Raw genomic sequence first — 17,554 nt, forward strand, 5'->3', positions numbered from 1 at the left:
GCTGCTTCCTAAGCCGGGTCCTCCTCCTGGTGGCCTGAAGGTGGCGGAGGAGAAAGTCACCTCCCCCACATACGTACACACACACACACACACACACACACATCAGAACAGCCGAGACGCCCTCTCGCTGTCTCCACTCTCGTTGTCTCCGGTTAGGCGAGCCGGACGCCCCCCACTCCCCGCCCCCAGGAGGCCCCGTAGCCGGGGCGTCTCGGGCCCGCGGCCCCCCCTTCCCGGAGGGGGCGTGGCCGCGGCCCGGGTGCGGGCGCGAAGGAGTTAAGCGGCGGCGCGCTCGGCCCCGCCCCCGGCAGGCCGCGGAGCCCGAGCCCAGCGGCGGAGCCGAGCCGCCGCCGCCGCCGCCCGTCGCCCGCCGCCCGCCGCCCGCCGCCCGCCGCCCGCCTCCGCCCGCGGGGAGCCCGGGAGCGCCTCCGCCAGCGCCCGGCCCAGGCCTCGACCCGGCCCTGCGCAGCGCCCAGCGCGGCGGCGTCCCCCGGGCTCGGCCGGCGGGGGCGGGCCCGGGCGCTCCGCTGCTCTTCCATTCTCTGCGCGGGAGCGGGAGCCCCGGCGCCCGGGGTCGGAGCTGCGCCCTCGCCCATGGCGAGCGCGGCCTGCCCGGGCCCCGGGGACCCTGCCATGTGAGGCGGGCCCGGGCTGGGGCCCGGCCATGGCCGGAGAGCGGCCCCCGCGGCGGGGCCCTGGGCCCGGGCCCGGGGAGGCGCCGGGGGAGGGGCCCCCGGGGCCGGGGGGCGCGGGCGGAGGCCCGGGCCGGGGCCGCCCCTCCTCCTACCGTGCCCTCCGCAGCGCCGTGTCCAGCCTGGCGCGCGTGGACGATTTCCACTGCGCCGAGAAGATCGGGGCCGGCTTCTTCTCCGAGGTCTACAAGGTAAGGGCCCCGGCGAGAGGGCAGAGGGGCGGGACCGAGTCGGAGACGCGAGGCTGCAACTCGGGAGGGTGGGGGGCTCGGCTCCACCCCCCTAGCTTACCCCCTCGGCTACCGGCCTGGTCCCTGCTGCTGCCCCCAGGTTCGGCACCGACAGTCTGGCCAAGTCATGGTGCTGAAAATGAACAGGCTCCCCAGTAACCGGGGCAACACGCTCCGGGAGGTGCAGCTGATGAACCGGCTCCGGCACCCCAACATCCTAAGGTGATTGCCTCCCCACATCCCCCCGGCCGCTTACTGGGGAAGAGAAAGGGGCGAGATGCCTGGTGGGAGGAGTAGGGAGTGTGGCGGGCCTGGGGCGCTTCCAGCCAACTCTCTCCCCCTCTTCCAGGTTCATGGGGGTCTGTGTGCACCAGGGCCAGCTGCACGCTCTCACAGAGGTGAGCATGGACCAGGAAAAGGGTATCCTCCCCGCTCCCCCCCCCCCCCCCACACACACACACACTCTTCTATTAGCACAGGTTGTGGCCAGTTGCATCTACTAAGGAATCACACCTGGGGGGCTTCCCGGATCTCTCCCTTGGGCAAACCACAAAGAAAAGCCTCAGCAGCCCCATCCCCCAGTCCTGGGGAAGAGTGCTGCCCAGCGGAACTTTCTGCAGGCGTGAAAATGTTCTCTGTGCTGTTTAGAGCTGCAGCCACGGCCCACGGCCGGCTGGTATGAAAAGGAGCGAGTTCCTTTAGGCTGACACAGCTGAGCCTGGAGGGGCCGTCCTGAAAGAATGGGGCCTAGGGCAAATGCTCCCTTCAGGTAGTTGGGGTCCCCTGAAGTGTCCCCTGACTCATGCAGGGAAGTCGCGGAGTACTGCCTGAAGCCTGACACTCCTTGTCCTTCCCGCTACTCAGTACATGAATGGGGGCACCCTGGAACAGCTGCTCAGCTCCCCGGAACCCCTGTCCTGGCCTGTCAGGCTCCGCCTGGCTCTGGACATTGCCCGAGGCCTGCGGTATCTGCATGCCAAAGGTGTCTTCCACCGGGACCTCACCTCCAAGGTAGGCGGGGAGTGTCGACGATTGTTGGGTGTGCCTGTCCCCAGGATGTCCAGATCAAAGGTGTTAGGGTCACCAGGCTTTGGAGAATGGCGGGAGCTGGGGTGAAAGGTTGCCCTTAGGTACTGAGTGTCCCGTTGTATTAGCTGCGATGGGTGATGTTGCAAGATTAGGGGGCACTGGAGAGGGGGGATGTTCTCTCGTGGCGGGAATTTGGGGGCTATACCAGGGGGTCAGGGAGCAGGATATGATGGGTGTGGGGGGCTTGTGTGCGGCAGAACTGTCTGATCCGGCGGGAAGACCAAGGCCTCACGGCTGTGGTGGGCGACTTCGGACTGGCTGAAAAGATTCCTGTGTACAGGTGAGGTGAACACCCTTCTCCTTCCCCCCGCAAATTTCCCCGGGAACACTCACTAAGTACAGCCCCACCCCTCTCCAGACATTGCCCTTGTAATGGGGAAGGGGTTCGCTGGCTCCTCTTTGTTTACGGGGAGTCTGAGAGGGATGCTTGTTTCTGCTGTGTCCCAGGGAAGGCGCGCGGAAGGAGCCACTGGCTGTGGTAGGCTCCCCATACTGGATGGCCCCTGAGGTGTTACGGGGTGAGCTGTATGACGAGAAGGTAAGAATCCTGCCCTACGGACCCCCCAAGGCCGTCCAGAGACCCCAAGACCCCACAAGCCCCACACTCCTCAACTTCCTTACCAGACACCCCCAAGATCCCGATTGCTCCCTAGGGGCACCCCTCCAACTCTGAAAACACAGGATTCCCACCCCCTCTGATGGGGCTTGATGGGGTCTCCCACCCCCAGGCTGACGTCTTCGCCTTTGGGATCGTCCTTTGCGAGCTCATCGCTCGGGTGCCCGCCGATCCTGACTACCTGCCTCGCACTGAGGTGAGGTGGGCTCTGGGGCGGGCGGGAGCCTCAGGCCCAGCCCCTCATCACCACAGGCAGGGGTGGAAGGGTGGAGAACGGTCCTGCCAGGGCCAAGAGGGGACCCAGAGAAGGCTGACACAGAGCCCCGCTCCCTGCCCCCACAGGACTTCGGCCTGGATGTGTCTGCATTCCGGGCGCTGGTGGGCAGAGACTGTCCGCTGCCCTTCCTGCTCCTGGCCATCCACTGCTGCAGTGTAAGCCCCGACATACATGCCCCTCTCCCTCCAGCATCCCACCAGGCTGCCCTGTCTCCTGGGCACTGGGAGAAAAACTTGGGGACCCTCTTGCCGGTCACTGAGTGAAACTGCCCCATCTCCACCCATCAGATGGAACCGGGCACTCGAGCCCCCTTCAGCGAAATCACCACACACCTCGAGTGGATCCTGGAGCAACTGCCCGAGCCTGACCGCCTCAGCAAGGCACCCCTGACTCACGCCCCAGGTACGTGAGCACCCCTCATCCCGCAAAGCTTCTGCCTCGCTCCTGCCTGGAGCTCGGGAACATCTCACTAGGGATAGCCAGGCAGGCGGGGAAAGAGGCATCCCAGGAAGATAGTTTGTTGGCTCTAGAACCAGAAGGGGGAAGGAAGAAGTCAGGGGCTCCATGCAACCGCTCCCCTGTCCAGGGCACCTGTGACGCCCTTTCCTAAGCTCGTCCACCAGCCACCTGAAAAGCCCCTCGGGAATGAAGCCCTGCCCGGTGCCAGAACAGTCACCCCGACTTCTCTCTGCAGGGACTGTTCCAAGAGGGGGTCCCTCTGCCACGCTTCCCAGGCCAGACCCCCGGCTCTCCCGAAGCCGGTCAGACCTCTTTCTGCCCCCATCGCCAGAATCACCCCCTAACTGGGGGGACAATCTGACTCGAGTCAACCCCTTCTCACTACGGGAAGATCTCCGGGGCGGCAAGATCAAGCTCCTGGACACCCCCAGCAAGCCTGTGGTGCCCCCGCCCCTGGTGCCGCCCTCACCGCTGCCCTGTGCCCCGCCACCCCTCGTGACCCTTCCAGACATCCAGCTGCAGCCTGCCACCCCAGCCCGCCGCTGCCGCTCCCTGCCCGCCTCCCCAGAGCTCCCACGGAGGATGGAGACAGCGCTGCCCGGCCCAGGCCCCGCTGCGGCCGGCCCCTCGGCCGAGGAGCAGATGGAGTGTGAGGGCAGCAGCCCCGAGCCGGACACCCCAGGAGCAGCCCCACAGCTGCCCTTGGCCATGGCCACAGACAACTTCATCAGTACTTGTGCCTCGGCCTCCCAGCCCTGGTCCCCTAGATCGGGACCTCCCCTGAACAATAACCCCCCTGCCGTGGTGGTGAACTCCCCACAAGGCTGGGCCGGGGAGCCCTGGGACCGGGCCCAGCACAGTTTGCCCCGGGCGGCGGCCCTGGAGCGGACAGAGCCCTCGCCGCCCCCCTGCAGCCCCCCGGGAGGCCGACGAGGGGCTGCCCTGCCCGGGCTGCTGCCTGGGCCCCTTCAGCTTTGGCTTCCTGTCCATGTGCCCCCGCCCCACACCCGCCGTCGCCCGCTACCGCAACCTGAACTGCGAGGCAGGCGGCCTCCTCTGTCACCGGGGGGCACCATGCCAAGCCCCCCACGCCCAGCCTGCAGCTCCCCGGGGCGCGCTCTTAGCACAGGCCTCCAGCTTCGGCCTTCAGGATGCCCCCGAGGACAGGACACGTGCTGGACAGTTGCAGCCCCCTTGGGCTCGCCGACTTTTCTCCCCGTGTAGGGGACCTCAGCGTGGACTCGAGGGATGGGTCATGCTTCTTGGGACCCTGGGCTCCCTCTTCCGGGGATCACTGACCCAGACACAGCGTTGCTGACACAGACTAACACGTGCGAATTATTTAAAAAGAGTTCAATAAAGCTGCCTGGCTGGCTCCGGGCCGCCCCATCCACTCAGCCCGTGCACCCCCACCCCCCCACCCCATTTACTCGGGGAGACTGGAATCTCTGCTGAAGGCTTCTTCGCCCCATTCCCAGCAAATAGGACTGCACACCTGCAGCAGGTTGGTGAGAAGTGTGGGGCACGGATCTGCTCTTGGCCAAGCTGGCACTGTCCAGGCAGGATGAGACACTGTCAGACCCCAGGCGGAAGGTTAGCCGTGAAGGGCTCAGGCTCTGTAGGCCCGAACAGAAAAGCAAAGCAGCATTAGCTCAGCTCCTGCAGTTCACCCAGCTCCCTTTAGCCTTGCCCGGCACAAAAACACCTTCCCTGATCCAGCCCCTGGAGCCTGTGGACAGGACATGACTCACTCCCAGGAACAAGTCAGATCCCCCCAGCCTCCCTCTCCCTCTGCCTTTCCTCCACCCTCTCCCTCCCTCCTCCCCCCCCTTACCCAACTCAGTGCAAAGGGTCCTCCATATATGAATGTCTGACAGCTTCCAACTCACAGATGCAGGGTAGTAAGGTATCACAGTTATCATACTTCAGCTGTAGTTTTGTGCTCCAAGAGTTTTGTATAGTGACACACAACTTCTTGTAATCATTCCTACAGAATGAAGTGTACTAGGATAAGCTTTCTCCTGCCCCTTCCCTTCTCCTCACCCTACATAAAGCTGATCCCAGCCCTAATTCTCCCTCTCTAAGGCCACATCAGTATGATTGGGGTCACATGTCTGGACTCCCACTGGAAGAGGCTTTAGGGTGGGGTAGGGATCACCCAAGATGGAAGTTCCAGCTAGGGAAAGTGGATGATAACTGTTTCAGCATTGATTCGCAAAAAAAAAAAAAAAAACATTGCTCCCTCACTTTCCTGGGGCAACAGTAGTGCCCAAGAGGCTCAACTGATAGTTTCATTGGGGTTGGGTAACCTGACCAAATAACAGAAGTTAGGGGCAGGAGAGAGTATAGTGGATATTTTAATTTTGCATGCAACCAACCCAGTTTCAATCCTTACGACCTCCCCCATGCACTGCCAGGAGTAAGCCCTGAGCATTGCCAGGTATGTCCCCTCCCCACCCCTCACCAAAATGAACAAGTTAGAATGCCAGCATTCATCAGTTGTGAGCTTCTAGCAAAATCCTCAGCTCCTATCAAGAAAAAGATGGCAAAGTCCAAACCTAGTAAAAGTATTTGCCACAGTCTGCTAGAGACTGGGAATAATACAAATAACAAGACTACTCTAAAGTGATTAATCAAATACAGGAACAAGCAATTACAGTGCTAATTTGTGGAGATTTGGATAAGAACATGGAAATACTATTTTAGGGGGGGGGTGCTCTTTGGGTCACATCAGGCGGTGCTTGGGGAGCATATAGGATGTTGAGGATCAAACCCAGGTTAGCCGTGTGCAAGGTAAATCCCTTCCCACTATACTATGGCTCCAGCTCAATATTACTCATTTTTTTTAAAGAATTGTGGAGTTGGAAATGCCCAAAAGTCTTAAACTTACATTTTACCATAACTCATGTATCTGTAGCTAATCCAACAAAATCCAGGCCTGGGAAGGTGCTCCAACAGTGAATATAAGGCATCACTAATATATGAAATCTGATAGCAGAGAGTGGAGGTGGAAAATGAGAATAAAAAGTCAGGTGATTCAGATCTAGAGCATTGCATGTGGGAACCCCAGGTCTGGGCCCCAAAACACCTTTGGGTGTAATCCCCAAACAGCATGGGGTAGGGAAAAGGGAAATCAGGCTAATAGAAGACTGACACCAGGAAGCCCACCAGCTTTACTAAGGGACAGTACCGGCTTCAGCTCAGCCACTCCCAGGGATCTGTCCCACAGCTCCTGCAGATGCAGCTCACCCTCCACTTCCCTCCCCACTGTGGCAGGGATTCTGATGGCCTTGAATGACAAGGTCATTCTGATCCCCAGAAACCAGCCCCAAAGACCTGTCCCCCCCCCCCCCCCCAACCCGTGCAGTACCCTCCAGTTGGGAGAGGGGGAACGAGAACCTATAAAGCGGCTCGGAGAGTTGACAGCTGAGATGAGACAGACTCAAGGTGTAAGTCAGCTCATGCTAAGTCTAATCAGTTAAGAGCTGCCTGGAGGAAGCACTGTGTGTGGGAAAGGCAGGCCATGGCCTGTGTGCCATGTGTGTGCTGCCACTTAACTGGATGCTACGTCCCCTCACCAAGAGGCTGGGCGTTAAAGTGTGCTTACTGAATAGAAATTATCGTTGGTGGCCAGCTCAGATGACAGAGATCTACAATACTCTTGACTCTCTTGCCAAGTTCTCTTTGTAGGTGAGAAGTGAAAGCAAACCCTCTTGGGGCCCTTGCTTGGTATCCATCCCACAGGACAGCAGGAGTCTAAAAAGTAGAAAGAAAGTGAAGCCACGTTGAGTGCAGAGGTGAACCCCAGCACGGGGTGGGAGCAAGTCTCCACACTCTGGCTGCAACAGCCTCTCCTGGGCCCTTTCCCGGCACCCTCACCCATGGCTGGTCCTTGATCTTTGCAATCTTCTTGCCTCCCCTGGAAATGCCATTCCTGGTATTCTGGTTTGCTTTGGTGCCAGGAGTCAAACCCAGGGCCTCACATATGAGATTGCTCTACCACCAGCCTAATCCCCAGCCCCCATCCCTTGTATTCTCAGTAAGAGCCTTTTCCATTCAATATGACTTCTTAATCTGCAAGGCTGCTGTGTCAGGCTGCCGGCACTGTGCCCAGCTTCTCCACTACAAATACCCCACCTTTTAGCTGGCCTCACCTGGGTCCCGCATTAGGGTCACCAGCCTTCTTACGCATCATATCCACCCCATAAACACTTCCCCTGAATATTCAAAATGTTCTCACATCCTGCAAGCTGCTGGGCTCCCTTTCTCCTCTCCTCAAGCTAGACAGCCTTGGTCCCCATTTTACCTACTTTGTCAAGACACTTGTGAATTCTCTTCACTTCCCTCCTCCCCATCTCACAATTTGTCTCATTCCTGCTCTTTATTCCTGACTCTGCATGGGAAATAGAAACCCGCACCCCAGCCTGTTCTCCAGACACACCTGCCTCATGGTTGTCACCCATCTGTCGTACTTCTGTCTCTCAAGAATCACTTTCTAGGTGCACTAGATGTAGAGCAAAGCTGCCTTTTGAGTGAGAAGCAGAGCAATAAACTGATGGGCATTTAAAGGAATAAAAAGACATTGACGTGGCTTGATGGAAGAGGACCAGGGCATTCAGCACCATGAAAAGTTGCAAGGACCCTTCAGCTATGTCAAGAATTTAATATTTTCAGATCAGAGCAAGAAAGAGTTGATGGAGGACTTTACACTGTGTCAGCACCCAGACACAGTGCTGTGAGTCTTCCATAACCTTTGATGCAATTAACAGGGATGGTATCATCTGGTCGGGTTGATAATACATGATCAACTTTTTGTTCTCTGAGGATAATCCTGGCGGCAGTTTGAAGAGTGGATTGGGAATGGGAGGGAATGTCAATGGAAAATATCCTAAAAAACATCAGCTAGCTGTTGAGGTTATCAATGGAAGTGAAGGCAGTGGGAAAAGGTGCAAATGTCTACAGAGACTTGGTGGTGGGAACCCAGGGGATTCCCTTCTGATGGAGCATCTTGCTGAGTGTGAAGAAGAACGTGGTGGGGTAAGGCGCTCTCCTGAGAGTAGGTCAACCCCAGCGCAGTTGCCCACAGTGCCAAGGGCCAGCTGAGGTTGAGAGGCTGGCACTAAATGGAATGACCAAACCATGTGCCAATCCTGGATGCAGGCTAGGGGGCACTTGGTCCATCCCAAGAAGATACAGCAAGGATGAGCACCAGAAAGACAATAGAATCGTGAATGGTTGGTGACAGAGTCCAGAGTCCAGAATAAGGACAGGGGGCAGCTGACAGAATGGAAAACCAGCAGGTTTGGGGGGGGGGTCTCGCTGAGAGTGAAGTAGGGTGGAGGGGGGACATCCAAGTGGAGTCTAGAAGGGCCCTTCAGTGAAAGGAGTCAGGACTGGGGTGCAACTGTGTCATCAGGGGCTGGGACTGGGTGTGGACAGTAAGAAGGTTTGAGAAATGGGGTTCGAGTTGCTGCACATAGCTTCACTGTCTTCAGTCTAGGGGAAAAACCAAGATGCCCCCAGATCCTAACTTCGACCCTAAATCACCCCTGCAGAAACCTTCCAGCCCCTTGAGCTGGGCACCCTGCCTCCACTCTCATCGCTGTGACACTGCCTCTGCCTTGGCTTGTCTTCTTTATCCCAAACTAGTTGGGTTCCTGATTTCAGGAGTTGGGGGATAGGTCAGTGAAGAGCACTTACCTCGCATGGCTTCAGTCCCCTGCTCTGCAAATTAGAAAAAAAAATGGATGAGCAACCCAACCGTACCCCACCCCCACATAGTGGGTGCCACCCATCCTGAATACCACTGGTCACCTTGCCCACCCACCCCCAGACTGACTGCCCTCTGCCAATTAGTATTGCCTATTGTTTGGAGGACCTCAGATGTGGTGAGACGAAAAGCTATAGGCCCTCAAGAAAATGTGCAAGCAACCAGCATCACATCCAAATTCAGGCAGTTCCCAAAGCCTTGGCATTGAGGTCAAGTCAGGTGAGTTGGCTGCTTTGGACAGTGTGAGGGCTAGCCCTCTCCACAGGAAGATCGGCTTTAGAGCCCAATGACTCCCCCTAATTAAGTGTACCATTGGTGTCAGCTTCTTTATGGCTCACTATCCCTTTCCTGACCATCCCCAGAGAGGTGATAGATAATAGAAGGCTAAGGAGACAGATGAGCGATTGGTGATAGATGAGGGATTGATACATAATTGGCGGCTGGGTAAGTAGGTGAGAGAATGATGGACAGATAGACAAGGGGTTGATGGATAGACAGATGAGAGATTAATATATAGGTGAGGGATTGAAGGACAGACAAATGCAAGATAGATGATTGGTAATAGATGGGTAGGTAGGTGGTTGGTGGAGAGATTGGTAGATGGAGAGATAGGTCGATGAGGGGTAGATTATCCGTGGATAGAGAGGTGGTAGATGGTGGATAGAAGATGGGTAGATAAACGAGAGGAAGATGGGTACAGAGACCCACCCCACCCCTCACAGAGGCCCCCTCTCCTCCCACTGTGATTCCTGGCCATACCTGGGCTGGTACAAGTGAAGAGTCGCCTCAGCTTGTCCCTCATGCTATCCAGCCTCTGCTCCAAGCTACTCCTCTGTGTCTGTTCACTCTGCAAAGTGGCCCTTGTCTCGTCCCGCTCCTTGTGGCAGTCGTCCAACTGCCCTTGGGTGTTCCAACTGTCCTGCTGCACTTTGTTTAGGGACATCTTACTCTGGATCAGCTCCTGCTTGGTCTCCTGCAGCTCCTCCTCCTGCTGCTTCAGTTTTGCTTCTGCCTCGTGGAGCTGCTGCCCCAGGCTGCTGTTGGTGAATTCCAAATTCCTGTGCACCCGCTGGAGCTGCTGAGACACCTGCAGATCTGTTTGGCCACAAAGAAAATTTTTGGGGGGTGGCTTTCTGCCTTGTGCTTCTTGCAAGCTTCCTGACTGCAGGCAGTAAGGAGGAGCTGGAGGAAGCGGGAGGAGATGACCTGCAACAAAGCTGGAGTTCATAACCCACAGGGGGAGGCCCGGTGAGACCCCAGCACCCAAACCCCAAAGTTAAAGAGACCTGTCAGGGGACAGTCAAGATTCGAGGTGTGGCAGCAGGGTAGGAGGCATCAGGGAGGAGGGGTGAGTAGTTGTGGGGGTAAGTGGGAAACACAAGCATTCCCATACTCACAGCGTACCCCCAGGCCGATGGCGGCCACCCCCAGGAGCAGGCAGCCGAGGAGCAGGCCCAGAAGGACGTACTTTGTGCAGATGGCTCGGCCTGGGAGAGGAGGACGAGGGGCATGAGATCATGAACCCCGGCAAAGTCTGTGCACCAAGGGGGCAGGGGGCATGGGGTGGGGTCATGGGAAAGTGCACCCGAACCGGGCAGGGGCCCTCGGGGGGGGGGCAGGGAGCCCTTGGTGGATGTTGGGGGGAAGGAGGGAGCGTCACTGGTGAGCTGCCTGATAATGGGGAGGGAAGACTTAGATACAGAGGGTGGAGGTGGGGATCAGGGGAGGTCCCTTAGTAAACGAAGGACAGGGATCAGGGTCTGGGTGTCCAGGTTGGGGCATAGATGGGATGACAGGGGTAGAGCTGGAGCAATTTCAAAAGCGGGGCTGCGGCTGCCCAAACACACACACACACACACACACACACACACACACACACACACACACCCCAACTCACAAGTGGACCAGATCGGTCTGGGCCACCAGACTCACCACATAGGACCCGCCCAGTGGCCAGGGGTGTCACTGAAGGCCAGGGAGAGGGATGCTGCTCGGAGCCCAGCCCTGTGCAGGGACCTATGAAGAAGAGGAGCCCCAGGAAATGCCCAGGTCCCCACCCTGCCATTGTCCACGCCTTTCCCCACCTCCATCCAGGTATCCAGATTCCCTCCTCACTGCCCTGTCCTTCACCAGAGCTCCCCACTGACCCCCATACCCCCCTACCCTGGGGGACACGCACCCCTCGCCTCCTCTTTTCCAAACTCCCCTTCCTTTCCCAGGGGTATGGGGACTCCAGTTCATGTCTGAGTGCCCCTTTACCTGCATTGTCCCCTGGTCCTGAGGAAGCCAGGCTGGCAAGGGCCCCCGGGGCCGGGCACACCTGTACATTCTCATAGGTGATGTCCCCGTCCTCATCCACATCTGCTGGGAAAAGGGGGGGGTTGTGGAAAGGGGACATAAAGGAACCACGGGAAGAAGAGAATGTGCCCCCCAGGTACCCCCTTACCTTGGCCCAGTTGGCAGGCGACATTCTTTAGGGGGGCCTTGACAAACCGCAGGTCCGCGTAGGTGATGGCCTCGGCCATGGCCAGACACGCTGGCGCCCGCCTGCACCCTGGGCTCTGGGGATCGGGGAGTGCCCCTTGCTTCTCCCTCTGTCACTCTCACTCGTCACTCAGTCAGTGTGGTGGAGCTCAGCTCACCCTGTGATTTCCAGTCACAAAAGAGGAAGAGGAGGCGGAGCCTCAGGGGAGAAGAAACAGCACAACTAGGAAGGGAGGGTCCCTGGAGCTCTTCTGTGGCCTGACCCTGCTCCTGTCTGTACCTTCCCTGTACGCCCCCAAGCCCCTTCCCAGCACTGTCCTCCTGAGCATCTACCCTCTGGGTGGGCTCCCTTCCTGCTGCCCAGTCAGTTGTCAGAGCTTTGTGCCTGCAAGTCCCAGAGATGCTCTAGGCAGAGCATCATCTGCTCATCCCCTGGGGTTCTGGGGGCTCCAGAGATGGCTCTGAGCACTGGAGCAGATGCTTTGCCTTCTTGATCACCTCATGGTCCCCAGAGCATTGCTGGGAGTGAGCCTCAATCACCAAAGTTGGGAGTAGCCCCCCATGAGCTACCCCCCAAAAAAAACAACAAAAAAAGTGTTGCAAGGTTCTAGCATAGCTTCTAAAGCCTGCACCTCCTCATCATCCCAGAATTCCCTGCAGACATGGCCTCCAAAAAGGGGTTCCTGCCTGACTGGCTCTCATCTCCCCCACATCTGGGGCTTCAGGGCCCGGCTGTCCTCCTGCTCCAGCAGCGCTAAGACTGTACACTGCATTCCTCATTCCCACGTTCCTCCTGGGAAGGGTGCAGCCTCCGGGGTTGGAGGTGTTGGAGCCCTGGAGCTGTCAGTCTCTGCTGATACCTAGATCTCTCCTCAGCCCCTCCTGTGGCCTCTTCCTTCTTCATCCCAGGCTGTTCACGAGCCTGTGGCCTCTCTGAGTGCCGGGACACAGGGTCTTGGGAGGTGCCTGCCTGGACAGGTGAGAGAGAACCCCAGCTCTGCATTTCTGGAAAAACTAGCGACCAAGGAGGGGGAGAGTAGGGAGCTGGGGAGGGTAAGAGGGGCGGCAGACACTCTTTACAATAGCCAGAATCTGGAAAAAACCTGAATGCCCGAGAACAGATGACTGGTTAAAGAAACTTTGGTACATTTACACAATGGAGCACTATGTAGCTGTTAGAAAAGATGAAGTCATGAAATTTACATAGAAGTGGTACTACATGGAAAGTATCATGTTAAGCGAAATGAATCAGAAAGAGAGGGACAGACATAGAAAGATTGCGTTCATCTGGGGGACATAAAGTAACAAAATAGAAGACTAACACCCAAGAATAGCTGTGATAAATACCAGGAGGTTTACTCCATGGCTTGGAGGACAGCCGCACACTCTAGGGGTAAAGGTAGCTCAGATAGAGAAGGGAGCACCAAATAAAAGGTGCTGGGAAGATCTGCCCAGGATGGGAGATGCATGCTGAAAGTAGACTATAGACCGAACATGATTGCCACCCAATGCCTCTTTTGCAAACCACAGCACCCAAAAGGAGAGAAAGAACAAAAGGGAATGCCCTGCCACAGAGGCAGGGTAGGATGGGGAGGATGGGGGGTGGGAGGGATACTGGGATCCGTGGTGGTGGGAAATGAGCACTGGTGGAGGGATGGGTATTCGATCATTGTATAACTGAAACCCAAGCACAAAAATTTGTAAGTCTACAACTGTACCTCATGGTGTCTCACTAATAAAAATTTTCTTAAATTAAAAATAAATAAATAAATAAATAAATAAAAAGAGGGGCTGCAGAAGAGAATGGAAAGGCTGGGGAGTGGGCGTTGCACACGGGAGCCCAGGAACAGCAGCGTGGGTCTGAGTGCTCCGATTCTGGACTCGCTGAGAGTTTGGAGGTCTTGTTTTCTTCTTCCTTGTCAGTACGTTGGCTAGCAGTCACACAACAGATGATAGTGCTGCCAAGCTAGTGTGCTGGCCAGGAGACTGGGGGAGACCAAGCCCACACAGGCCGCTGGGCCCATGCTGACATGTGGGCTGGGCTGGGAACTCAATTAGGCCTTGTGGGCTTCTGGCTTTCACCTCTCAGCCCTTCTGGGTCTCCCCAGAACAGTTTCTTCGGTCACATCCAAAATCACTCAAGAGCTACTTTGGTCCAGTGCTCAGGGGGCTGTGCAGTGCTGGGGTGGTGCCTCCTGCGTGCAAGCCTGTGCTCTGGCCCTTTGAGCACGCTCCTTGGCCCCAGGGAGCAGATATTTTCTTGGTTTGGTTTTGGCTTCTGTCTTGCTTTCCTAGTAAAATCCTTCCTTTGAAAAGTCCAACACTGCGCAGAGAGAGCTCCCAATGGGATGAGCATATGCTTTGCGTGCAGGACGCCTGGGCTTCATCCCCAGCCCGCATAGTCCAGAGAGCACTGCTGGGTGTGACTCAAAAGAAAATCCCCCCTCCAAACCCACAGAAATTCATAATTCCAACACTGTCCTTTTATATGCAACTCCACAAAATATGGGGCCTGGGTGGGGGTAGACAGGGCTGAGAGGCCTTAAGGAAAGGAAAGAGAGAGACGGGGAGGGCTGCAGGGTGCAGGGTGGTTCTCTAATGTTCTTTACCAGGGTGTTGTCTAGTATGTGATGGAGCCACAGAAGGGACCACTTCTGGTGTAAGAAGAATCTCTAGAGTGGGTGTCCCCAGCCCATGCCCCCGAGCCCCACCCCAGCCTGCAGCTGTGGGGAGGAAGTGAGGAGGGGGTGCTCACCACACACTCAGCCCATGTGTGAGATTAGTGGGGTGTGCAACATACTCAAGGGCCCACTGAGGCATGTGCCTGAGTGTGTGTGAGCCTGAGTGTGTGTCTGAGTGTGTGTGTGTGTGTGTGTGTGTGTGTGAGAATGGGTGTGAGAATGTATCTGAATGTGTATGTGTGTGTGTGTTTGAGTGTGTGTGTATGTGTGTGCTCCCCACATCCTTGCCGTGTGTTGGGGTGTCCTCCCACGTGTCCATCCATGTCAAACCGTGGGGGCATTTGCATGTGACCTGCTCCTGTGGCTCCAGGTGGTCTGTATTGTTTTTCCACCACGGAATGAGGGGACATTTTCAGAAGTCTTAAAAGGTCACGGGATCAGTCACAGTCTACAGCTAGTTCCTTTTCAAGGTCCACTGATTCCTGAGGTGTCCCTGCAGCTGTTAACTGTCCCTCTTGATGAAAGTTTCCAGCCGCTGATATTCCCCCGTGCCCCACCCCAGGCACACTGGGCCCATGACGGCGGCCGTATGTGTCCGTGACTCCCTGGGGACCTCTAGGGACTGTGAAAGTGAGTGGGAGCGAACAAGCAGCTGGTGGCACCGGTGGGTGGGGGCAGTCAGGGTGCGTCCTGAGGAGGCGGGGCAGGAGTACTCACAGAAATTCTGGCCCCGTCCAGTTCTCAAAACCCGAATACAAGTGAGCAAGCTGTGGGGGGCCTGGTCAAATGCCCAGACATACTGCAGGAAGTGAGTGGAAATACCTCCACACTCACCATGCCTCAGATGTGGGAAGCAGCCTGGTGTGGTCTGCCTTTCCCTTGGGCTCTCGGCAAGGGGGTTTCATGTCTCCCATGTCCCTTCGTCTTAGACGAGCGTGCGGTCTCTCCTGAGCAGTGTGGCTCGGAGCCTTCTCCTGCCCCATGTGTGCCTCATGATGCCTCTGCAGGGTTGACACCTCATGGCCATTCCAACCTGAAATGAGGAAGCCACAGGCATCTCCCCACTCCTCACTGCTCACCCATCTGGGGCTGCTTAGAGCCATAGTACCTGTGCTGGACGATTCCACTTCCCTGGGACCCAGAGATCATCCAAGAACTTAGAGAGCAAACACGAAAACCATATCCAGGCCCCTCCGGACAGGGAAACTGTGAAGGAAGAAAAGACAGAGGAGCCCACCAATGAGGCATCTGGGAAGAATTGGCCTGTGGAAAGGGGCTGATCTGATAAACGCGAGAGAAGAGTGGCCACGTCAGGCCTCCTCTGACTCACACTGTCGGTGAGACGGCCTTCTCTGTAGATTTGTTGAAGCAGAAAATGATCTCCCACCAAATGTTTGTAACTAAATCCAGAACCTTGAGGCCAGGTAGTTAGCACAATAGGTGTGCTGCTTGCCTTCCACATCCTCAGCCTGGGTCCAATCTCTATCAAAATATCTGCAGAGTCAGGAGGGATACACCGTTTAACTAACTCTGATCATTAAAGCCAGTGTGTTTGTGGTCTACCTCAGCTCTCAGAGGGTTCCAGCCCATCTCCCATCATGACTGTAAAGCAGTACCTTGCATTCCTGAAAATTGTAAGTCTAGGGCTGAAGAGATAGTACAAAGGTTAAGGTGCTTGCCTTGCATGCAACCATTTCAAGTTTGATTCCCATGTATAGTCCCCTGAGCACAGCCAGGACTGACCCATGAGCACAGAGCCAGGAGTAAGCCCTGAGCTCAGCTGGGTTTGGTCTAAGCCCCACACCACCTCACATAATAAATTGTATGTCCCCAACTCCCAGTGAATTTGAATATATCTTCATCTTTGGTTGCCAGATGAATTTATGCTATCTGTACTAGATACACAGTACATAGTTTTACACACACACACACACACACACACACACACACACACAGATGTGCACACACACCACCCCAACATTCTGTTTCAAAACATTTCAAGTTTAAAGAAAACAGCAATAACAATACCTTGACTACTTTTACACCCTTTATCTAATGCTTGCCAGGCAGGTTAGACGGCTCTTAAGCCCAGTGGGCATCTTTGCATGAGGGAGGCCTAGGTTCTAAACCTGATACCACCTGGTTCTAAGAACTACCAAGAGTGACCCCCAAATACTGAGCTGGAAATATCCCCTAAGCATACTGGGTCAGTTTCCACGCCCCCCCAAACAATAGCAACAGTAAAGACTAAATCCAAATGTCCAAATGTTCTTACCATAACAAACAACAGACCCCCAGGAATAGGTTAGAGGCACAAGCCCCAGCCCTGCAGCCCACAAATGCTGACTGTGATCCCAGCAGCTCTTCTATTTGGAAATTTCAGCCCCAGAGAAATTATTACACTCTCAATATTTATAAAAAGATAATTATGTAATGTGGTAACCATAGTAGTAATCAGAATGCAATATATAACTATAGCAAATCAACAGTGTTTGCACCTTAAACTTGGTGTTATGTCAATTATTACTCTTTTTTTAAATAAAAGAAAGTCTAAGTCAGAAAAGTAGAACCATTAGGATATACACATTCATGCACACAGGTTTGTTTTTCCATTAAGAGATACATTACAAGACTGGAGTGAGACAAGGCTCTTGTCTTGGATGTGGCTGACCCAGATTCAGTCCCTGGTACCCCATATAGGAGGTAAGGGGTCATCACCTGCAGGAGTGATCAGTCCCTGAGTGCAGAGCAAGAAGTAAAACATCGAGCACAGAGTGTGGCCCAGAATCCAAAAAAGAAAAGAGAGGCGAGATTTGTTACACAGGACTTGTCCTTCCACAGTTATGCAGTTCTGAGAGATGGTTAAATAGCATTCAAGCCCACTGGCTGCTTCTGATGTGGGAGCTCCCAGTCTGCAGGGCCAGCTGAAGGCAAGGGAATGGTAGCTGATAAGAGAGACGGAAAGTGGGACTGCAGGTAAAAGCCAGGAGAGAGGGAACCTGGGCATTTCTCATTGCCTCGTCAGGTGGTGTAAAGCTCTGCTTGTCTTGCTCGGGCATCTGACATGCTTTTACCATCTTTTGAACTCTATTTTGGCTGCATCTGAAAACCAACTCTTCATCTCATTTCCCCCCTGTTAATTACTAATAGTTGCCATCCCTTCCCCCTGAGATAGCCACGAAGGATTCTTCTAGCATGTGAAAACAGAACAACTATTTCCATCCTACCCTCAACTTCCTCCTCACCACAACCAGAA

General features: G+C 55.7%; 2 protein-coding genes across 2 annotated transcripts; one reads left to right on the forward strand and one right to left on the reverse strand.

Moving 5' to 3' along the window:
• The first annotated feature begins 406 nt into the window (after positions 1-406).
• Positions 407-4,738, forward strand: TESK1 (testis associated actin remodelling kinase 1). The gene is given in 12 exon segments (XM_056117037.1): positions 407-883; positions 1,023-1,144; positions 1,272-1,320; positions 1,787-1,933; positions 2,209-2,291; positions 2,459-2,549; positions 2,740-2,823; positions 2,970-3,059; positions 3,192-3,306; positions 3,599-4,266; positions 4,268-4,429; positions 4,431-4,738. Coding segments are annotated over 12 exon segments (1,887 nt in total). The 5' UTR covers positions 407-664; the 3' UTR covers positions 4,488-4,738.
• Positions 4,739-6,249: 1,511 nt separating this feature from the next.
• CD72 (CD72 molecule) lies at positions 6,250-11,658 on the reverse strand. The gene is made up of 7 exons (XM_056117431.1): positions 11,580-11,658; positions 11,393-11,494; positions 11,066-11,149; positions 10,531-10,620; positions 9,893-10,228; positions 6,971-7,119; positions 6,250-6,351 (listed from the first exon to the last, which is right to left on the reverse strand). The coding sequence occupies exons 1-7, from the start codon at positions 11,656-11,658 to the stop codon at positions 6,250-6,252; spliced, it is 942 nt and encodes a 313-aa protein (XP_055973406.1).
• Positions 11,659-17,554: the final 5,896 nt, after the last annotated feature.

Source organism: Sorex fumeus, unplaced genomic scaffold (genome assembly GCF_029834395.1).
Source record: "Sorex fumeus unplaced genomic scaffold, SorFum_2.1 ptg000034l, whole genome shotgun sequence".
Taxonomy (NCBI): domain Eukaryota; kingdom Metazoa; phylum Chordata; class Mammalia; order Eulipotyphla; family Soricidae; genus Sorex; species Sorex fumeus.